Here is a 23159-nt window from a genome sequence, read left to right as displayed (position 1 = left end):
ATAAACAAACAAACAAACAAACAAACAAATAAATAAATAAATAAATAAATAATAAAGATCCCCTCTCAGACTTTGTGATGCCATCGATGTCTTCCCAGCATTCTTGACTCAACTTAACCAACCAACCTTCTGTTTTCTGACAATCAGATGCCAAGAAAATGCCCAAAGAAAAAATAAATCCAGTTTATCCGCATCCTTTTTTTTTTGGTCTTTCTTCAACCCAACATTCCATTTCAACTGCCAAGCCGCCTGATTTCAATAAGCCAGCTTCGGGCACAACTCTTAAAAGAGACTGGCAGTCAGAATGAGAATTATGGGCTGTGCTCCCATGGCTGGCAGAGAAGCCAAATGCCCAGACCTGTTGAAGCAGTTTCCAAAGAGATAACAAGCAGTCCAAATACGAATCAGGGACCCTGCCCATCTCAACCCCGAGTCGCTAAGAGATGGTGGGAAAAAATGAGGTTTAACCAGCTAAGAGAATATTTTTTGCTTCTAGCCGAGTCAAAGTTTCTCAGCCTTCTCCAGTTGCATCTTCACAAAATTGTGTGTTAAGACTATAACTGGGAGGGAAAAGGCCAAAGGTTTAGCATGTGAACGTCTTGCGAGGATTTACTAAAGCTCATAAAGCGAAGTCAGGATTCGAATGGGCTTCAAATGAGCCAGCTAACCCCGCTTCCCTACGAAAAGTTGGCATTTAGGTGTGCCAAATTACATCAGGGTGACTGTTGACATTTTCCTTTCCAAAACTAAGAGGAAGATTGGTGGAAAACAGCCAGGGGGGTAGGCTTCAAAAATTTTAGCAAGGGCTTCTCCGCCGGGTTGCTGGGTGGGCATGGCCATGGTGGGCATAGCCTAGTCGGCCTCCTGCACCACGGCGGGGGTGGGTGGATGTCGTTTTTGCCCTCCCCGGGCTCCGGAGGCTTTCTTCGAGCCTCTCGGGGGGGGGGGGAGAAAACATTGGAAATAACCTGTACGTACATATGAGGTGTACTGATATCGAAGTGCTGTAAAGATGGAAATTGTGCTATAAAATGAAAAAAGTTGCTGAATAAAAATTCTTTTAAAAAGTAAAAAATAAACTGGCAGGCACCAATGGCATTCTTCCTACGTGCAAAACATTTGCAAATTACGAGCATTTTCTACCCGTCTTCGCCCATCAAACATCTTCACACCAAGTCGTCAATTCTGCCTTGAGCCTCAAATTTTGAACCGAATGCAAAAAGAGAAAATATATATCCGACGGTTCAAGAAGCTCTTTCTGAATTTGGCTTCCACTTCCTCACTATCTCCAGCCCAGAGTGAGGCATACAGTACAGTGTTTATCTTTGACCTGCACATACTTCCCAGTTCAGCTGTCATCAGCCTTTCTCAGGAAAGGAGGAAGAACAGTTAAGAAAATGGTCTGTTCTGGCTTCCCGAAAGACAAACAGTGCTCGAGAGTCCAGGAAAATGCCTCCACCTCTTTTTTTTCTCTGCTCTCTAAAAGGGACAGCACAACACAAAGGCAACACACAAACACACACTCAACTCCACGGATTGGAAAGAACATGAAGAGATTGACTCTATAGTCCCTTGGACTGCAAGGCAATCAAACCGGTCAGTCCTAGAGGAGATCAACCATGACTGCTCTCTAGAAGAGCAGATCCTGAAGATGAAACTCAAATCTTTTGGCCACCTAATGAGAAGGAAGGACTCCCTGGAGAAGAGCCTAATGCTGGGAACGATTGAGAGCAAAAGAAGAACGGGACGACAGAGAACGAGGTGGCTGGACGGAGTCACTGAAGCAGTCGGCGTGAGCTTAAATGGACTCCAGAGGATGGTAGAGGACAGGAAGGCCTGGAGGAACATTGTCCATGGGGTCGCGATGGGTCGGACACGACTTCGCGACTAACAACAACAAAAAAATGTTTAAATGATTGTGATTGGTACTAGAAGTGTACATGGAAACACCGAACAATGAAAGGATGAAGGATGAAACTCTAGTATAATTAGATGCGAAGAGCTAAATAAGGGAAATATGAATAACAAAGCAGGTGAAAGATGGAAGATAGAAAAAAAACGTCTTTGAATATTACGGTGACATGGAAAAAAAAGTTAAAATAGAGATAGAAATAAGAGGGGAATAATAGTATACTGCTCAAAAAAATAAAGGGAACACAAGCAGAAGACATCCGAGATCTGAATGAATGAAATAGCCTTATTAAATACTTTGTTCGTTACATACAGTAGTTTTGTGTTCCCTTTAGATGTTTGAGCAGTGTATAAACTATTGTATGTAAAGAACAAAGTATTTAATAAGGCTATTTCATTCATTCAGATCTCCGATGTTTTCTGCTTGTGTTCCCTTTATTTTCTTGAGCAGTGTGTGTATATATAGAGAGAGAGAACAGAGCCTCTCTAGGAACCTGGGGAGGGCGAAAATGGCCTTCTCCATCCCCCCGGAAGCCATCTGGAGGCCAGATACAGCCCGTTTGCCGACTTCCGGTAAGTTGACAAATGGGCCATTTCCGGCCTCCGGAGGGCCTCCAGGGAGGTGGGGAAGGCTGTTTTCACCCTCCCCAGGCTCCTAGAGAGGCTCTGGGGCCTGGGGAGAGCAAAAAAACGGGCCTTCCCCACACACCCCCAGGCCCTCCGGAGGCAGGAAACAGCCTGTTTCCCTACTTTTAGTGGGTCCAGAAGGTCCGAAAATCAGCTGGCGGAGCTGAGTTCGCATGCCCACTGATATGGCTCCTGTGTGCCACCACGGCACTACGGTTCGCCATCACAGCACTATATTAACCTGCATACTAGCAAACCAATAAATAGTTAACTAAATTGTTCCGGCGCTCAAGCTTACTGGGTTTAAGGTGCTGTCCTTGAAACCAGGAGATTGTGAGTTCTAGTCCTGCCTAAGCATGAAAACTGACTGGGTAAACTTTGGGGCTGTCCCTCTCTCCCAGTCCAGCCAACCTCACAGAGTTGTTTTTGTCGGGAAAATAGGAGGGGGGGGGAGTATTGTGTGTATTCACAACCTTGAGTTATTTATTTAAAAAATAATAAAGGCAGGATGAAAATTAATAAATTAGTCTCACTCGTAGAATGTTAAGCTGCAGCTCCTGAGCATGCACAAAGTCCCCTCAATTCAGACAGAGCATAAATACCTGCTTGAGGTCATCCAATACAATTTCTCCGCCCCCGCTCCAAACCACACATTTCCAAAAGTACAGTTGACCTGACACTGTTTTTCCAAGACATGCTCCATGCGCCACATAAATCATACTCTCTAAATAAATTACACTAAGCCCTTACACATTCCGGTTGGCATGGCAAATGTAGCCATTATGCTTCACTAATCACGATTTGTGGCTCAAGGGATCTCAGTCATAAACTCCAAAGCAGTGTCAGAGACAAGGCTGAAATTTAATTTCCACCTGCTGTATGTATACATGTATATCGTTAATGGTACAATTTGTGATTGTTAACAAATAGAGTTATAGTCAAGTTTCCAACACTAACCCTTGTCTAAATTCTAAACCCTTGTCTAAATTCTAAACCCATCTTTAAATAACCCATCTCTAAATTCTAAACCCTTGTCTAAATTTTAAATCCATCTCTAAATTCTAAACCCGTCTAAATTCTAAACCATTATCTAAATTCGAAACCCATCTCTAAATTCTAAACCCATCACTAAATTTTAAACTAAATCCATCACTAAATTCTAAACCTTTGTCTAAATTCTAAACCCATCTCTAAATTCTAAACCCATCTCTAAATTCTAAACCCCTCTAAATTCTAAACCCTTTTCTAAATTTTAAACCCATCTCTAAATTCTAAACCCATCACTAAATTCTAAACCTTTGTCTAAATTCTAAACCCATCTCTATATTCTAAACCCATCTCTAAATTCTAAACCCTTGTCTAAATTTTAAACCCATCTCTAAATTCTAAACCCATCACTAAATTTTAAACTAAATCCATCACTAAATTCTAAACCTTTGTCTAAATTCTAAACCCATCTCTATATTCTAAACCCATCTCTAAATTCTAAACCCCTCTAAATTCTAAACCCTTTTCTAAATTTTAAACCCATCTCTAAATTCTAAACCCATCACTAAATTCTAAACCTTTGTCTAAATTCTAAACCCATCTCTATATTCTAAACCCATCTCTAAATTCTAAACCCTTGTCTAAATTTTAAACCCTTGTCTAAATTTTAAACCCTTGTCTAAATTTTAAACCCATCTCTAAATTTTAAACTAAATCCATCACTAAATTCTAAACCTTTGTCTAAATTCTAAACCCATCTCTAAATTCTAAACCCATCTCTAAATTCTAAACCCATGTCTGAATTCTAAACCCTTATCTAAATTCTCAAACCCTTGTCAAAATTCTAAACCCATCTCTATATTCTAAATCCATCTCTAAATTTTAAACCCATCTCTAAATTCTAAACCCATGTCTAAATTTTAGTCCAGGAACCAGGTTATACCCAAAAATATTTGGAAGGGGAGGGGGGGAGGAAGAGAAGGATTTTTTAAAAATATATAAATGCTGAAACCGTGTTTCCTGCAATGACTTTCATGGAAGAAATACTCACCTTCTTGGGAAGTTGGTGAAGAACACACACACACTGCCCCCCACAACCTGCTAAGCTTCACTTCGCTAAACTAATCACCCCCCCCCCAGAATTCACCCAACGAAAGTTAGCCAGCCACCCACCCCTTGGCTTGGCACCCCAAGTCAGATTTGGAGACCGCGCTCCTTCCAGCCCGTTTCGGAACCGGTCCAAAAGTCAAGTTGGAAAGAAAGGTTCTCCCATCCCACCCGGGCTTCGTTTCCAAAGACCCTCCTGCACAGGCTCTCCGGACAAAGCCAGATCCGGGACAGAAAAAGCAGCCGCTGAAGAAGGGCTGGTCCGAGGAGGAGGAGGAGGAAGGAGGAGAAAGCGGGCAAAGGCGCCTGCTTTGGAAAAGTCCGGAGCTCCAACTCCGAGCGCGCCAGGAGTTGGAGAGATTTTGGGGGTACCTGCAACCCGCCGCGCCCGGGGAACTCGCCGGCTCCCTCGCGAGGATCTCTCCGCGCGAGTCCGGGACGAGCAGGAGCAGCAGCCCCGAAAAACACGCCTTGACCCGAGGCGGAGTCCCCGGCTTAAAGGCGACGCGCTCCGCTCGGGAAAGGAAGGAGGTGGCGCTGCCGGCCTCGATCGCGTCGATGTCTCCGTTACGCGCGGCGTCCTTTTGGGGGGCCTCCGTTCCTCTTTCCCCCGTTTTCTTCTTCTTTCCTCTTCTCCTTCTCCTCCTCTTCTTCTTTCTCTTCACCTCCTCCTCCTCCTCCTTTCTTCTTCCTCTGCTTTTCCTCTTGTTCTTTTCTTCTTCTCCATCTCTTCCTCTTCCATCTCTTCCTCTCCTTCCTTCTCTTCTCCTTTACTTTTCGTCGTCCTTCTTTCTTCTCCATCGTCTCCTTCCTCTCCTTGTCTTTTTTCTCTCCTCCTCTCCTTCTCTTCTTCCTTTCCCTCGTCCTTCTTTCTTCTCCATCTGCTCCTCCTCCTTTTCCTCTTGTTCTTCTCTTCTCCATCTCTTCTCTTCCTCCTCCATCTCTTCCTCTCCTTCCTTCTCTTCTCCTTTACTTTTCGTCGTCCTTCTTTCTTCTCCATCCTCTCCTTCCTCTCCTTGTCTTTTTTCTCTCCTCCTCCTCTCTTTCTCTTCTTCCTTTTCCTCGTCCTTTCTTCTCCATCTGCTCCTCCTCTTCTTTTCCTCTTGTTCTTCTCTTCTCCATCTCTTCTCTTCCTCCTCCATCTCTTCCTCGCCTTCCTTCTCTTCTCCTTTACTTTTCATCTTGTCATTCTTTCTTCTCCATCTTCTCCTTCCTCTCGTCTTTTTTCTCCTCCTCCTCCTCTCCTTTTCTCTTCTTCCTTTTCCTCATCCTTCTTTCATCTCCATCTGCTCCTCCTCTCTTGTTCTTCTCTTCCCCATATTTTCTCCTCCTCCTCCATCTCCTCTTCCTTCTCTTCTCCTCCATCTGCTCCTCTTCTTCTTCTCCTCCTTCATCTTTCCTCTTCCCCATTCCTCCTCCTCCTCTTCTCCTTCTCTCTTCTTTGCCCTTCTACTGTGTGATCATCTCAAAAAAGATTTTGTTTTAATATAGTGATGTATGGCCGGTACATGACACCAGAGAATTTATCTAGAAAGTATAAACATGGGTTTATTTTAATGGGTGTATGTTAGTTTTTAATTTGTGGGCCAAATTTTTGCATATTTGATTTTAATGGTTTTTAAATTTTGTAAATTTTATGTGTTTTAATATGGCTGTACACCGCCCTGAGTCCCTCGGGAGAAGGGCAGTATAGAAGTCTAATAAAAGTAAAGTAAAGTAAAGTAAACATGTGAAATATAATCCGGGCTGAGCTATCTCTGCAATCAGCTAATTCTACATCGGCTAATTTAAAACCAGAAGTGCAGATGTTAACCCAGAGGGAAGCCCAAGAAAAGGTACCTTCATGTCCCTCTCACAGGTTTCCCACAGGTAAAGATGGGGTGGGACTGTATGCAAATCCAGCCCAGGATCTTTAAAAAAAAGATCTAAAAGTCTATTAAAATGTCAGAACGCAGTGCCTACACTCCGGGTTCTGTTTTGCGCTGGTCCAGAGTAAGACAGGAAGCAGGGCTGACCTGCTCCAAAATGCAAAGTTAAGACCGTCACCAAAAACAGGAATAACAATCATGTTTATAGAGTTTCTCCAGCAATGTCCACCACGCTCACTAGGAGATAAAATAGCTGGAATAATTGGTTTGCAAATGGCTTGAAAGCACAAGTAGCTTTATTTTCCTCTTGCATATCTTTGGTCCTGTATATATTTTAGGTTTTACCTTCTGTAGACATTTAATAAAAACCCGGGGAGGGGGCGGGGGGAAGGAAATGGGAGAAAAAGAGGGGAAGTGCAAGGAATAAGAAAAAAAATATAAGAGTAACTTCCAACTTTCTTCATTAGAGTTACAAATACAAATTCCATTGATATTTCGCTCAAAAATCCAGTAACACAAAGTACTTCTATTATAATATTGCCTTTTTTGCATATCGGTGACTGAAGACTTTTAATCTAACCACGCTCTAGTTCAAACCTGGTATGAAAAGGTAATAAAGGTAGTAACCTACAGAACAAACATATGACTCACTTCTTTTCCCTGGGTATTAGCTCTGAGCTCTGATTCTTTTAAAAAATGCAACAACCACAACCCTTTAAACTAAACACAGACATCGCCCTAACTAGGTGTTCACAGCTTCTATTGTTATCTCAGGGGAAGATAAAAATTAGATTAAGGCTGCCCCAAAGATCAGTTTTACCATGCAAACTATTTACTAAGTCTGCACTACTATTAATCTTCTCATCGTTCCCATCACCCATCTCCTTCCACGTATGACTGTATGACTGTAACTTTGTTGCTTGAATCCTTATGATTTATATTGACTGTTTCCTAGTATGATTTGATTGCTTATTTGTACCCTATGACTATCATTAAGTGTTGTACCTTATGATTCTTGACGAATGTATCTCTTATTTGTACTCCGAGAGCCTATGCACCAAGACAAATTCCTTGTGTGTCCAATCACACTTGGCCAATAAAGAATTCTATTCTATTCTATTCTATTCTATTCTATTCTATTCTATTCTATTCTATTCTATTCTAATTTCATTCCATTCCATTCCATTCCATTCCATTCTACTCCTAATAGTCTATTTCATTCTATTCCATTCCATTCCGTTCTACTCTATTATCTTCCTCATTCACAAAATGACAGAAGGAATTAGAATCAAACTATTAATGATTGCTTGAACTAGTCCTCCTTCTGTTCACTGGAAAACCACGTTTGGCTGGCTTCTTGTTTATTTATCAAATTTATATGCCGCTCATCTCGTGGTGCAAGGCCAATTAAACCATGATTATGGACTTGTTTTTAATCTAACTGTTGTGTGAATCTAACCATGTGAGCCGAATGCAATGGTTTGCGGCTTAATTTAATGCATGAACCCAACTATTTTGGATTATTCAACCAATAATGGCAATAACAAATGTTTTTGTGTGCAAATGGCTGGATTTAGCTCATGTGGTTTGTAATCTTTCCCACGATTCCTACGTTCTTTTTTGCAGACACTGTAGGAAAGAACCATGTTAAATCTATGGTTGCCAAAAGTTATTCGATAGGATGTAGAATCTCCAGCAAATAGTATAGTTCGGGAAGAAGGCTGGAAGGATTGATGGTGGCGCTGTGGTTGGAGGGCAGTACTGCAGGCTACTTCTGCTGACTGCCGGCTGCCTGCAACTTGGCAGTTCAAATCTCACCAGGCTCAAGGTTGACTCAGCCTTCCATCCTTCCGAGGTGAATAAAATGAGGACCCAGATTGTTGGGGGCAAAATGCTGACTCTGTAAACCGCTTAGATAAGGCTGTAAAGCACTGTAAAGCGGTATATAAGTCTAGGTGCTATTGCTATTTACTTTGTAGAACCCAGCAGGCATCAACTAGCTGCCCAAATCACTTCTATCGCCTTCTTATGTTCAGAACCCTGCCAGGGTTCAAGGATTCATTAAAGTTCTGACTGCATTCACAAAAACCCCCAAAATTATGTGACACTTCCAGCCACTAACTTCGGGATTCAGAAAGTGGGGAAGCAGCTCGCAAAGAAGATCCAGAATGCGATACCCATACCCTGCTTCTTCCAAGATCCCCTGAGTCGGAGAGAAGACATTCTCCAGATGCTACTCAAGCGGCCGGCAATCTAGATCCAAGACTAGATGGTCTACATGAGGGGCGTACGATTTCACATGTTCAAGATGCAAGATTTGGGTTTTCCAAGGTTTCCTATCCAGATCCTGAAGCAAATACTGGATCCGTGTCGCTGTGACTTCTGCCCAGCCCTTCCATTCTTGTTTGGCTGAAGCCGTGAATGATTGTCCAGCGTTCTGGAGAACATTGTGGTCCTTCAGAGTTACTCGATCGTCTCGGCCATTGGATATTGCTTGGGCGGGACCCTGCTCGGGTGACTGTTTCTGCTCCGGTTGCTGGGACAATTCGAGTGCCTTTCCTGAGAAAGCCTCAACGTTTTGGTGTATGTGAAGGACGCCTCCGACATCCTTTCTCAAGACCCGGCAAGCGATTGGCCACCCTTCCTCCGACGTCGGGATCAATCCCAGATTTACTCTGTCAGCCACACCCCGTAGTTCCACCTCCAGCCAAGGAGAGAGAAAGAGAGCAGAGAAAACATTTTCTCAAATCAACTCATTGATTTGTCTTCCTAGCTCAGTTTCTACTCAGAACAGCAGCAGCTCTTGAAAGTTTCAGGCAGACAAAGTTTCGGGGTCCATTTTGAGGCCTCTTCTACTCACCTTCCTATTATCCCCCTGGTGAACGTGGCAACGATCCTCAACGGCATTCAGTCGCAGGTTCCTCCGTAGAGCTTCCACAGCGTGGGGGTTCCACTCACAAGCGTGGACAAAGGCAGCACCGGCATGGACTAAGTAAGGCAGAGTGAAATAGCCAATCCCTGAAGAAGAGAAGACAGACAAAATGAGCTCAGTGTCCATGCCGTTAACATTATCCTTGATTTGACATCCCTCTACGCTTTGCTTAAGCAGTGTGGGAAGAAATATCCATCTGGTTCGGTTCCAAGCTGGGAGAAAGACACTGGAAACATGGAGGCTGATTGGAAAAGGTGGTTTAATGATGAACAGAGCCACCAAGCACATGGTTCTCTGGTGCAGCTGACCACCTGGAGTTGAGAGTGGGTTTTTTTTTTTTTATAACTTCTCTTGGGCTTTGAACTTGAGCTTCCTGTTCCTTTGCAAGAACACATATTTTATTGGCTGTTGTCAGACTCCCATGGGGCCATGTAGGGGTCATAGCTGGCTCTATAGGCAAAGTACAAATCCTAGGTGTTTGTCTGAGCTACCGTATTTTTCGGCATATAAGACATGCCTACCTTTTTGGGGAAGAAAAACAAGGGAAAAAAATCTGTCTCTGCCTCCCAGCAATTTGCCTCCTTGCAGCAAACAGCAGAGGCCCACGTGCCAACAGGCAATGGCAATCCCTGCAGCCTGAAACAGATGAGGGTCGGGAGGCCGATCCAACCGACAATCAGCTGCTTGTGCTAATCAGGCTGTGCTGAAGCTGAAACGGTCTGTTTGCTGTTTGCTGCAAGGAGGTAAATTGCTGGGAGGCAGAGGCCAAAGGGTGGGGGCCGGCTACATTCGGTGTATAAGACGCACCCAAATTTTCACCCTCTTTTGGGTGAAGATGGGTTCTACATTCAAAAGAGTCCTTGAGATTCAGAAACACTTTGTACCCCAACGAGAATTTCAGCAGGAGAGTTTCTGCTATTATCAAGGCAGTACTGTTGGAAACACAGTGGCTCAGTGGCTAAGACGCTGAGCTTGTCGATCGAAAGGTCGGCAGTTCAGCAGTTTGAATCCCTAGTGCCGCGTATAATGGGGTGAGCTCCCATTACTTGTCCCAGCTTCCTCCAATCTAGCAGTTCGAAAGCATGTAAAAAATGCAAGTAGAAAAATAGGGACCACCTTCGGTGGGAAGGTAACAGCGTTCCGTGTGCTTTTGGCCTTTAGTCATGCTGGCCACATGACCACGGAGATGTCTTTGGACAGCGCTGGCTCCTTGGCTTTGAAACAGAGATGAGCACCGCCCCCTAGAGTTGGGAACAACTAGCACATATGTGCGAGGGGAACCTTTACCTTTACTGTTGGAAATGTAAAAAAATACCAGGCACATACTACCACATGTGGTGGACCTGTAAAAAAGCAAGGGAATTTTGGATACAAATTCATATGTGGTTAGAAAAAAATGGTTAGACAACATATAGAGTTCAAGCCAGAATTATTTCTATTAGGCATTATATCAGATGGCTATGACAAGGGGACAATACACCTAATATTACATATCCTGACTGCTGCAAGAATGGTGCATGCACAGCAGTGGAAGAATGAAAACACCCCTTCAGAGGAGGAGATAATAAGGAAGATACTAGTCTGTGCAAAAATGCATAGACTAACGTTAAAAATAAAAGACAAAGAAGAGACAGAATATTGTGATACATGGAACAGATTCTATCAATGGTTAGAAGCACGAGGTGGGATATGAAAAAATTAGCTTATATATATATATATATATATATATAAGGTCTATCCCAACAAGTGGGAGGGGGCATTCTGCTCCTTTTCACCTTTCAGCTCCAATCCAGGAGCTTATATATATAAGCTCCTGGATATACATACATACATACATACATACATACATACATACATACATATATATATAAAAGGCAGTATTTACCAGCATAAAGATCCACCACTACTTCTCCTGTGCATAACATGGAGGCTATCCGTAGCTTCTCAGTAATGTTTCCTGGAGACAGCATGCACTGGGTCACATCGAAGGTGTATCTGTGGAGAAAAACACAGATGCAGGAGACTAGATATCCACCCTAAATTTCCCAAGAGGTATAAAGTAAAGGATAAAGAGTATATCCAAGAGGTATACTTATAGCCTAACGCTAAGCTTTGCTAGCCTGTAGGACTCATGGCCCTGATGGAAGCCAAAAAATTGGCAGCCCAGATTAACCAAGCAGATGTTCATCTTGGCTTGTTTTGGAAACATATCAACTTATCAGAGATCTTTCTGTCCTGTCCAGCAACAGAATTCCCAAAGGGACTAGCAACAATCAGATAACTTCATATCCAGACTAAAACGTGCATAAAGTGTGGGAAATGAAAATTACTGTACATGAATAGGAAAAACAATGTGGCACTTTTAACAGGCCTTATCTGCTTTAAGATCTCCGCCACAGGAAATCTAGCTTGTTCCCACGCTCAAAATACTCAATCACGAAGATTTTTTTTCATCTAACTTTCAAGCAGAATCTGCTTTCCTGTAATTTAAGACCATTATTTTATGTCCTGCACTAGCGGACACCACCAACTTTCTCGATTAAACTTGAATGTCTAGGACAGGGGTCTGCAACCTTTAACACTCAAAGAACCATTTGGACCCGTTTCCCACAGAAAAGAAAACACCGGGAGCCACAAAAACCCTTCCCGTGCCTGACTATTTCTTGAGCGGCCACAAAACTAGCATATGTAGTTGAATTAAACTTTCTGTTTTCTTCTGAAAATTTTCTTGTCTTGGATTTATCCATGGTTGGCCCACTGGGAGTTGAAAAGCTCAATAAATCACGTGGCGGCGGGTGTCGCACATTGGCGGTTGTGACGCATATTTTGAGTGACAGGGAGCCGCAGCAGAGGGGTGAAAGAGCCACATGCAGCTCCAGAGCCGCAGGTTGCGGACTCCTGGTCTAGGACAGTGATGGTGGAAAAGGGAGCACGTGCATAAGTGCATGTGGCACCAAGTGCCAAAAAGGGAATGCTGCGTGCACATGAACAAGCACTAATCAGGGCTGCAATTAGGAAGAGGAACTGCCCAGCGGGCATGCGCACACCAGATAAGGTACAGTTTCCGGTGTGCGCATGCGTGCCAGCAAGTAAGTCTTCCGATTGCTGCTGCCCATCAGCTGGTCGGCGCACATGCTCACACCAGAAAATGGAAGACCAGCTCTTCCGGTTTCCAGCATTGCCGCACACACAAAAGCCAGCTGATCGTCGCGTGCACATGCATGCCAGAAACCCACAAGAGGAACAGGCAACACCGCACACGCTAGGCGACATGGCTCCATGTGCCACTTCGGGCACGCGTGCCATAGGTTCACCATCACGGGTCTAGGATCTGTCGTGTGATTGCATCATTCAAGTGTAAATGAAGAAATGAGGAGTAAAGAACCTTTTCTCCCTTACCTGATTCCATTGTCTACTTGTTCAACCCAACCATCCTCGCCCAGCAACAGGGTCACAGCAGGCGAGCGAAACAAATCTGGCTGCACTCGGCCCCGTTTGGCTAAACGCCGGGCCCCCAAAGCATCAGCAACCACCTGCCAAAGTCCTTGGCCTAGAACAGAGAGCAAAGGCCATTATTTCAGTGTTGTTCAGTTACACCAGGAGTCAGCAACCTGCGGCTCTGGAGCCGCATGTGGCTCTTTCATCCCTCTGCTGCAGCTCCCTGTCGCCAGTCGGCTCCACAGTTGATAGGGCTTTCGGTTAGGACAGGTAGAGGAAAAAGGACACCATGCTAGGAGGAGACGCTATGGTGGGGGAACTGGACTTCTGGTCAGCTCCAGAATTGAATGGGGGAGCTTCCGGTTAGGACCTTCGTGGCTCTTTGAGTGTTTAAGGTTGCCGACCCCTGATTTACACCAAAACCAATTGGGACATGTTTAAGAATCAACATATGGTATTTTATTACAGCAGTACGTTTCTAAAAGAAACCATATCATCAGATGAGTAAAGAGCAATCTAATCTTCAGATGGCAGTTCTTATATTTCATTGTGGTCTCACATTCAAGTACTAACTCCGTTTATCTTTTGGGAGATCAATGCAGATTGACTTCTATCACCCATCTGGACATTATCTGCTTTGTTCTTATGTACTGTCTCTGCTGAATACGTATTCAGCTATAATGTGCTTTGTTGCATATTGGTTTAATGTGTGGTTGGAATTTTAGCCCAGAGTGGTTTATTCAACAAACTATGGTTAAATAAACCATGGCTTAGGGCAATTATGAAGCCCAACAATTGTAATTCAGCCCAAGTATGTATAATTGCAATTATTGCATCTTCTTCTCCGGTTGCCCCATGTTTTCATCTCTTCCTCCTCTTTCTTTTGTTATGTAAATCCCATGCAATAAAGATCCAGCATGCCAGATCTTCGTGAAACCCTGAGCACCAAGTCGCTGCTATGTAACTAACAAATATTAACCTTAACAAGGAAAGGAAATTAACATGTATGATGGGAGAGGAAAAAAAAACCTGCCTCTGTTCAGACCCGAATTAATAGAATTGCATTTCTAGTTATTTTAAACTTGCACTTCCCCACAGTTTCTTTCTACAAAGATACCTATCTTAGATAAGGAATAAAAGTTTGGTTTTGATGAACAGGAATCCCCCACTGTAAAATTACCGTATTTTTCAGAGTATAAGACCCACTTCCCCTCCCCCAAAGAGGCTGAAAATTTGGGTGTGATTTATACTCCGAATGTAGCTTTTTCTAAGCTTTTTTTCAGCCCTAACGAGGCGCTAGTGAGTGAAGCGATCTTCCTCGCTTCGCCTGCTTTTCTCATTGCTTCTCTCTCCCACGATCAACTGTGCTTTAGAAGCTGTTTTTTATCCCCAACCAGGGGATAAAAAGCATGCACGTGGGCTCAAAACCATCGAACTAATGTGCTGAAGCTGACCAGACTAAGGACGCTAGCCAGATAAATACCTGGTAGGCAGATTTCCCCCCCCCCCTATTTTCATCCCCAAAAACTAAGCTGCGTCTTATACTCTGAAAAATACGGTATATTTGCAATTTATTTGTTTGTGTGATTGACTGATTTCTATAGCCACCCAACTCAGTAAATGACTCTTTACCAAATTCTCTCCACTGCTTTGCCCTAAAGCAATCCTCGCTTAGAAGAACAAGGTCCCCATGCCTCTTCCAGGACCGTGGCAGATCTTTCTCTAGCTCTTCTGACCACGCAGCACCATGGATTGACATGAGGTGTTGTAGCTCACTGTGCAGCTTCTGAATGGGTGAACGTACCATAACTGCTTTCGAAGGAATAGGATTCTAAGAAAGAAAAAGAAATGGTCAGTTTCCTCGGTGATACACAGAGAGCTTGCTTCTGTTTCAAATCCTTTCTAAATGGGGTCGTAGGTGCTCTCTGAGCTTGGTTATCTTAGCTATACATCTGAGCTGTATGTGGAGTGCAATGGAATGGAATGGAATGGAATAGAATAGAATATTAGGAGTAGAATAGAATGGAATGGGAATGGGGATGGGATGGGATGGGATGGGATGGGATCGAATGACAGAGTTCGAAGAGACCTGTAAATCATCTGATCCAAACCCCTTCTCAAGGAGGAGACCTATACCATTTCTGACAGATGGCTGTCCAGTCTCTTCTTGAAAGCTTCCAGTAATGAAGCTCCCACAACTTCTGAACGCAAGCTGTTCCATTGATTGTTCTGTCAGAAAATTCCTCCTTATCTCTAGATTGAATCTCTCCTTGATCAGTTTCCATCCATTATTCCTTGTCTGGCCTTCAGGTGCTTTGGAAAATAGGTTGACCCCCTCCTCTCTAGGGCAGCCCCTCAAATACTGGAAGACTGCTATCATTGTCTCCACTGGTCCTTCTCTTCACAAGACTAGCCAGGCCCAGTTCCTGCAACCGTTCATCGTATGTTTTAGCCTTTTGGATGCTTATGACAGAAAGGTTCAAAAGGCAGACTACTTTGAATGTGTTAATTAAAACCCCAGTGGTTCCCAAAACGTTACCTTACACAAAACCAGCCCTTCTTTGATATCAGAACAGTTAAGACAGTGGCAGCATTAGTTCCGATCCAAACCCACAGCTACACCAAAGAGCCTTGGTACTACAGTGGTTTAAAGCACCCTGTTATTAACACAGCTGCCTGCAATTTACTACTGGTTCGAATCTCTCCAAGGCTCAAGGTTGACTCAGCCTTCCATCCTTTCTAAGGTAGGTTAAATGAGGACCCAGTTTGTGGGGGCAATAAGCTGACTTTGTATAAATATACAAAAGTATGAAGGCTATTGCTTAACGCACTGTAAGCCGCCCTGAGTCTCCGGAGAAGGGCGGCATATAAATCAAATTAAAAAAAAAAAAAAGCTCACCCAGCATCTGAATTTTGATCACATGGCCATGAGGAATGCTGCTACAGTCATAAGTGTGAAAAACAGTCATAAGTCACTTTTTAAAGTGCTGTTCTACCTTTGAACAGTCCTTAAATGAACTGTTTTAACTCTGGAACTACTTGTATTTATTTCCAGCTCCAGAGATAAATCTAAAGGTAAAGGTAAAGATTCCCCTTGCACATATGTGCTAGTCGTTTCTGACTCTAGGGGGCGGTGCTCATCTCCGTTTCAAAGCCAAAGAGCCAGCGCTGTCTGAAGACGTCTCCATGGTCATGTGGCCGGCATGACTAAATGCCAAAGGCGCACAGAACCCTGTTACCTTCCCACCAAAGGTCGTCCCTATTTTTCTCCTTGCATTTTTTACGTGCTTTCGAACTGCTAGGTTGGCAGAAGTTGGGACAAGTAATGGGAGCTCACCCCGTTACGCAGCACTAGAGATTCGAACTGCTGAACTGCCGACCTTTCGATTGACAAGCTCAGCTTCTTAGCCACTGAGCCACCACATTTATCAGAGATAAATATAGAGTTCGGCAAAAAACCTGACTTCTTCGCAAGAGCTTGACTTACATGTATCCATGTCAGAGCACAGGCCTTTCCATGTGGTATGCTCTCCTTTAGCTGTTGAAGGTGCTGAGCTGTGAAGCTTTGGCCAAGTATAGGCAATGCTATGGTCCCATCAGGAAGTTTTTGCACTCGATAAAGGGAGTTCAGAATCCCTTCTCTCGTCAAGCGTTTTCTGTAATATCAAACCATTTGTGAGGATCCCCACAGAACGTTATTGCCACCGGTATTGCTACAGAGAAGGTCCAAAACAGAATGCAAGAAAGACTGGTTTTTGGTTTTTTTTGTTTTAATCTCTGGGCGATACCACATGAAGTCAACAACATAGAGAAAATGGACCTGGCTTCATCAACATTCACCAAGTGGCCAGCCTGAAAAATCATCAAGACTTTACAAGGAAACTGTTCATGGCATAGCCACAAAACAGGAAAGTTTGGATGGATGAATGGATGGATGGATGGACGGACGGGGTGGGGTGCGTGGATATATAGAGATAGAAGAGAGAGTGAGATAAGACAAGAGAGAGACAAGAGAGAGAGATGACGATAGATAGATAGATAGATAGATAGATAGATAGATAGATAGGAGAGAGAGAGAAGATACGAGAGTGATAGAAAGATGATAGATGATAGGTAGGTAGGTACTGGTAGGTAGATAGATAGGTAGGGAGAGATGACGATAGATAGATAGATAGATAGATAGATAGATAGATGGATAGATAGATAGATATTGATAGGAGAGAGAGACGATAAGAGAGATAGATAATAAAGAGATGGTAGGTAGGTAGATGAGATAGATAGATAGATAGATAGATAGATAGATAGATAGATAGACAGACAGACAGACAGACAGACAGACAGGAGAGAGAGAAAGAGAGAAATGATAGGTAGGTAGGTAAGTACGTAGATAGAGATGACAATAGATAGATAGATAGATAGATAGATAGATAGATAGATAGATAGATAGATAGATAGAAAAATGATAGAAAGATATAGATACTGTAGATATAGATAGACATAGATAGAAGGATAGATAAATGATAGAGATGATAGAATATATACAGATAGATAGATAGATAGATAGATAGATAGATAATGAGAGAGAAGAGAGAAATAGAGAAATGATAGAGAAAAGATAAGAAGGGAAGGAGAGAGATAAAAGATAGATGGGGGGACAGACTGAAATGAAGCGATTTTAGGGAAATAAGACCTTCCTGTATAAAAAAAAAACCTTGCATCCCAGCGCGCTGTATTCCTAGGAACCTGCCCTCCACACCTGAAAAGCTGAGTAAACTGAGCCTCGGTAACGAGAGCCGCGGTGCCGCCAGAGGACGAAGCCCCGGCTTCCATCTTCGGTCAATCGTTCACGGAAGAGCAACGGAATCAGCGCGGAAACGGAACTCAAGTTTCAGCGCCAGGGCTTTCCGGGAGGGAAGGAGAAAAGGGTTGGACCCCTTTAAAAAAAAAGAAGAAGAAGAAGAAGAAAGAAACGAAGCTAGAGGTGGCGTATTTTGGCGGCGGACCGGAAGTCGGACCGGAAGTCGGCGGCTGGCTTGAAAGCCGCGGTGGGCGGTAGGCGAGGAAGATGGCGGGTTTGTCAGTGCGGGACCCCGCGGTGGATCGGTCTCTGCGCTCCGTGTTCGGTGAGGTGCTGCGACCCGTCAGCCTCCCTGTCGCCTCAGGGAGCCTCTCGACGCCGCCTTGGCCCGCCCGTGGCTGACCAAAGGGGGACTACAAGCCCCATCATCGCCCGCCCCCCCCTCCAGCCGGGCTATCTGGTTGAGGGATATATGAGGGGGGGGGAATGTAGTCCCCTCTGTGGGTCTTAGGACTCTCTGGCTAATTTTGTGGGGGTGGGGGAGGAGGGGAGGGGGGTGATGAGGCTTAAACTCCAGTGCCCATCGCTCCCAGGCATCAGCGCTTGAAACGTGTTGCACAGCCTTTCTGGAAATGCTTGCAGCTTTCACGTCGCTTCTTAAAATTGTCCTCTTGCGTGTATATTTTTAAACCAGCTTTTGGGTGTGGGCGTGGGTGTATGTGTGTGTATATCACCAATGATAAGCAATAGGCAGAAGATCATAACATACATATGTTATCATATTTACATATATATCTATACTCTATACTTCTATCTCTATCAATTATCTATCATCCATCCATCCATCTCTCTTATCAATCATCTATCATCCATCCATCCATCTATCTATCTATATCAATCATCTATCATCCATCTATCCATCCATCTCTCTCTCTCTATCAATCATCTATCTTATCATCCATCCATCCATCTCTCTCTCTCTATCATCCATCCATCCATCCCTGTATATATATCAATCATCTATCATCCATCCATCCATCCATCTATATCTATCTATCTATCTATCTATCTATCTATCTATATCTATCTCTATCAATCATCTATCCATCCATCCATCTCTCTATCATCTATCATCCATCCATCCATCCATCCATCCATCTCACTCTCTCTATCATCCATCCATCCATATCTCTATATATATCAATCATCTATCATCCATCCATCCATCTATATCTATCTATCTATCTATATCTATCTCTATCAATCATCCATCCATCCATCCATCTCTCTATCATCTATCATCCATCCATCCATCCATCTCACTCTCTCTATCATCCATCCATCCATATCTCTATATATATCAATCATCTATCATCCATCCATCTATCATCCATCCTATCCATCCATCCATCCATCTATCTCTATCATCCATCTCTATCTATCTATCTATCTATCTATCTATCTATCTATCTCTATCAATCATCTATCTATCATCCATCCATTCATCTATATAGCCATACACACACAAACATATACATACACACACACACACACATTTTTTCACACATATACATATGTATAGATTAGATTTATAGATAGATATACGTGTATATGTTATGGTCTTCTGCCTGTTGCTTATCATTGGCGCACATAGGTTTTCAACACTTCAAATCTGTTTGCTTTTTCATTGCTGCTGTATAGGGCTGGGCAGTATTATGATATTGGCATTTCACTCTTTCTGCTGTAAAGTATCTTAAACTTATGTAAATTGAATCCTCAAAGTCTCTTTAGAGAAGTTCTTGTCTTCAATATTTTTTCCACTCCTACGTAGGTTTTATAATGCAACAGCATAATTTAGCAACAGTGATAGATGTCACTTTTAACTGGTATATCAAACTGGTGTTTGGTATCGGGCCTGGGATCAATGTATTATTCTTTGATCAGATCTTTGGTTTGATTTTTGTTTGACTGTAAGATTATTTTAAGTCTGGGCTTAAGTTTGACTTTTTTTTAGTCCGTATTTTGTGGTTTTATTAGTTTTGTACCACTGGAATTGGTGGCTAATGAATCACAATGAATGAATGAATAGCATTAACTGCAACAAATGACTAATGCGATAAGATTGCTGACTTTATAGGAATCATACCGGTAAAAAGCATCAGGTTGGAAAGACTGCCTTAATATCTACCTGAAAAAGTGCCTGCCTAATTGCAGATATGCCCAAAGATACTGATAACCTGCTCCTGTCTTTCTCCTGTAGTGGGCAACATCCCTTATGAAGCCACAGAGGAACAGCTAAAAGACATCTTCTCAGAGGTTGGACCTGTGGTCAGTTTCCGGTGAGAAGCTTTCGGAATTCCCTGAAACACGGTTCATTTTGGAGGACTTAAAAACTGTAGAGAAAGGGGGCAGCAGAAGGGTGAAAGAGCCACATGCGGCTCCAGAGCCTCAGGTTGCTGACCCCTGCTTTACTGCAACATCTGGAGAGATCCTACTCTGTCTTAGACATGCAGTCCAACATATATAAAATAGTTTCCTTTGTGGGATGGGGTCATCAATTAGTTTTAATTCTAATGTTCTCATTACCAGCACCCCTCTCCCCCTCCCTCCCTTTGCCCTTCCCTTCCCTCCTCTCTCTCTCTCCCCCTCCCCCTCTCTCTCTTTCCCTCTCTGCCTCCCCCCTCCCTCCTTCTCCCTCTCTTTCCCCTTCTCTCCCTCTCTCTCTTTCTCTTCCCCCCCCCGTCTCTTTCCCCCTCCCCCCTCTCCCTCTTTCTCTGAAACATTCCACCCAGTTGTCGCCTTTAGCATAACTATCTTGGCTTTCTCTGCTCTGCCAACCAGATTGGTATATGACCGAGAAACAGGCAAACCGAAAGGCTATGGCTTCTGTGAGTATCAAGACCAAGAAACCGCACTCAGTGCCATGCGGAATCTCAACGGGCGAGAATTTAGTGGAAGAGCCTTGCGAGTGGACAATGCAGCCAGTGAGAAGAACAAGGAGGAACTCAAGAGTGAGTCTGAAGGCCCATCAAAAGATTGGAGAGGGGAGGGTGTGACATACTGGCTGTTGATTCTGTGCTTGTTTACAGCACGTGTGATCTACGATCTCTGGCCCTGAGGTTTTCTTCTCTTTCTCTGCTAGGCCTGGGCACTGGTGCTCCCATCATAGAATCACCCTACGGAGACCCCGTCAACCCTGAAGATGCTCCTGAGTCCATCAGCAGAGCGGTGGCCAGCCTGCCTCCTGAACAGATGTTTGAACTGATGAAGCAAATGAAGGTTGGTGGCCCTTGCTTGATTGTTTTGTTAGTTGCATGCACAGACATGCTTGTGTGCATGCACAGACATACAGAGGCCCGAAGGCCGGTTAGCCGGTGGCAGGCCGGGCATCCCAACACTGGCAGTGCGGCAAGAGGTGAGATCTTTTTCTTTCGTGAGCTTCTGTTTCGTTGTTTGCAGGGAAACAGAAGCTCATAAAAGAAATACCACAGAGATCTGACCTGGGGCGACGGCACGCGTGCCAGCAGAGAGGGCTCTGCATGCCATCTCTGGCACACGTGCCATAGGTTCGCCATCACAGTTCTAGATTCTCCTTGTCAACCCTGAAGCGAAGCTGGCTAAGGCCATCTTTGAGGCTCCAGGGTTGCCACAAGGCAGAAGAAGGGACAGGAAGGAGGGAAAAATAGATAACTGGGGTTTTGTAGTCGAAACAGAAAGTTTTCCTGTGGGAACCAAGGACATTCCAACAGGGAGGAGGAGTAGAATAACCAAGCAACCGGCCAGCACCTCGATTGGACAATGTGACTGATGAGACTTGGGGAAAAGGTGGGGGTGGGGGACTTTCACTTTTTAATTAGGTGAAAACCGCGGCAACGTTCAGAGTCGGTTTTCACCAGTTGTGTCACTATGATGCACCCAATGAATTGAGTTCTGAGGAATCTCACCTGCCTCGGAGTTCTGCTTTCAATGGGTGCATTCCTTGGAATGCTGACACCCGTCTTTTCTGTTTTTTCCAGTTGTGTGTCCAGAACAGTCCTCAGGAGGCGCGGAGTATGCTCTTGCAAAACCCTCAACTGGCCTACGCCTTGCTGCAGGCCCAAGTGGTGATGCGTATTGTGGACCCAGAAATTGCGCTGGTACGTTCGCAACCTTTTTGCGGCCTTGGGATAAGAGGCAGAGCCATGTGCCTTGAACATAGATGCCATTTACCTTGTTAAATGCGTATTTTATTTTTCTCTCTTCTGTCATCCAGAAAATTCTTCATCGCCAAACCAGCGTCCCATCTCTGATTCCTGGAAATGCACAGCCAGGGCCAGGGCAGGGTCCTGGTCCCGGACCAGGAGCTGGTCCCGGGCCAGGACCTGGGCCAGGTCCTGGGCCAAATGCTCAGATGAACCAGCCGAACATCCCTTCTTCTCAGCCACAACCAATGGTAAGCAGCTCTTGTCCGAGTTGAATCGTTTCCTTCAGAAGTTGTGGGTGCCTCCAACACCGGAAGTTTTTAAGAAGAGATTGGACAACCATTTGTCTGCAATGGTATAGGGCAGTGATGGTGAACCTATGGCACATATGGTGGAAGTGGCACGCAGAGTCATCTCTCTGGGCATGCCAGCCATCACCCGTCACCTTCGGGGTTCTGGCACGCATATGGATTTCTTCTAGGGTTGGATGAGGATTGTAGTTCTCGGCAGGGAGAGACGGGGTGGTGGTGGGACGGGACGGATGCCTCCTGCAGTACTCTGCCCACCAAAAACGGGCCATGAGGAGGCCCAACGAGGCTCGTTTTTGGCCAGCAGAGTGCTGCAGGAGGCCATGGAGTCCGAAAACGGGCTGGTCCTTTTGATATTTCCAGGCCGGCCCCACGGGCCAGATTTAAGCACCCCACAGACCTTGAGGTGACACCCCTCTTCTATATCCTATTAGACAGAAAGGATTGGGTAGGTTACTCTACACAAAAATATCTCATAAATCCTGAAAGCTAGCGTGTTCCAAAGCTGGCATCATTTCCCTAACCAGGGGTTTCGTTAAATTTTTGACGGGTGCAGCGCACGGCCAGTCTCGCATCTGGTGCATCCAGTTTCAAGTTAGCCAGCTCTGTAGAACTCTGTGAAGTCTTCATTGTGCTTTTTCTTTGTCTGAGCAGGGCGGGATGCATGTCAATGGAGCTGCTCCCCTAATGCAGCCCCCCATGCAAGGAGGAGTACCTGCCCCAGGCCAGATGCCAGCTTCAGTGCCCGGACCTGGTCCTGGACCCATGGCTCCAGGAGGTGAGTGAATCAACAGGTTCATCTTTCCCAGCCTATTTCGCAGCTCGGGGAAGAGAAACACACATGATAGCAATAGCACTTAGATTTATATACTGCTTTACGGTGCTTTACAGCCCTCTCTAAGCAGTTTACAGAGTCAGCACATTGCTCCCAACAATCTGGGCCCTCATTTTACCGACCTTGGAAGGATAGAAGTCTGAGTCAATTTTGAGCCTGGTGAGATT

At 44.4% G+C, this 23159-nt stretch overlaps 3 protein-coding genes across 6 annotated transcripts in view; 1 reads left to right on the top strand and 2 right to left on the bottom strand.

The window, feature by feature from the left end:
- The window catches only part of SYTL4 (synaptotagmin like 4), a 37424-nt gene extending 32229 nt beyond the window's left edge, over positions 1–5195 (bottom strand). The window contains exon 1 of one of the 2 annotated variants that reach the window (XM_034416663.3): positions 5005–5195. The gene's annotated coding sequence lies outside the window, so the exon portion shown is untranslated. The remainder of the gene's footprint in view (positions 1–5004) is intronic. The other variant, XM_087877478.1, reaches the window with a different exon arrangement.
- A 1583-nt stretch (positions 5196–6778) lies between these two features.
- On the bottom strand, positions 6779–17863 carry TYW2 (tRNA wybutosine-synthesizing protein 2). The gene is made up of 7 exons (XM_034416668.3): positions 17627–17863; positions 16358–16526; positions 14503–14701; positions 12832–12982; positions 11318–11427; positions 9361–9518; positions 6779–9201 (listed from the first exon to the last, which is right to left on the bottom strand). Exons 1-7 carry the CDS (start codon positions 17698–17700, stop codon positions 8734–8736), a joined length of 1329 nt encoding a protein of 442 aa, XP_034272559.2. The 5' UTR covers positions 17701–17863; the 3' UTR covers positions 6779–8733.
- The window catches only part of CSTF2 (cleavage stimulation factor subunit 2), a 21903-nt gene continuing 16476 nt past the window's right edge, over positions 17733–23159 (top strand). For 2 of the 3 annotated variants that reach the window (XM_087877476.1, XM_087877473.1), the window contains exons 1-7: positions 17848–17993; positions 19929–20007; positions 20510–20679; positions 20811–20947; positions 21685–21804; positions 21921–22100; positions 22812–22935. In XM_087877476.1, coding sequence (XP_087733602.1) covers positions 17936–17993; positions 19929–20007; positions 20510–20679; positions 20811–20947; positions 21685–21804; positions 21921–22100; positions 22812–22935 — 868 coding nt within the window. In that variant the 5' untranslated portion in view covers positions 17848–17935. Of the gene's footprint in view, positions 17994–19928; positions 20008–20509; positions 20680–20810; positions 20948–21684; positions 21805–21920; positions 22101–22811; positions 22936–23159 lie in introns of all 3 variants that reach the window. The other variant, XM_087877474.1, reaches the window with a different exon arrangement.

Source organism: Pantherophis guttatus, chromosome 12, assembly GCF_059756535.1.
Source record: "Pantherophis guttatus breed Tessera chromosome 12, ASM5975653v1, whole genome shotgun sequence".
Lineage (NCBI taxonomy): Eukaryota > Metazoa > Chordata > Lepidosauria > Squamata > Colubridae > Pantherophis > Pantherophis guttatus.
This window is presented reverse-complemented; position numbering and strand designations above follow the sequence as displayed.

Bases quoted from the DNA above. Each gene is read 5' to 3' on its own strand.
- TYW2 (XM_034416668.3), bottom strand. From the start codon at position 17,700: ATGGAAGCCGGGGCTTCGTCCTCTGGCGGCACCGCGGCTCTCGTTACC. The intron at 14,702-16,357 runs GTAAGTCAAGCT...TTTCTTTCTTAG, and splicing joins GTGCTCTGACATGGATACAT to AATCCTATTCCTTCGAAAGC. The intron at 9,202-9,360 runs GTGAGTAGAAGA...CCTTGGCTGGAG, and splicing joins ACCAGGGGGATAATAGGAAG to GTGGAACTACGGGGTGTGGC.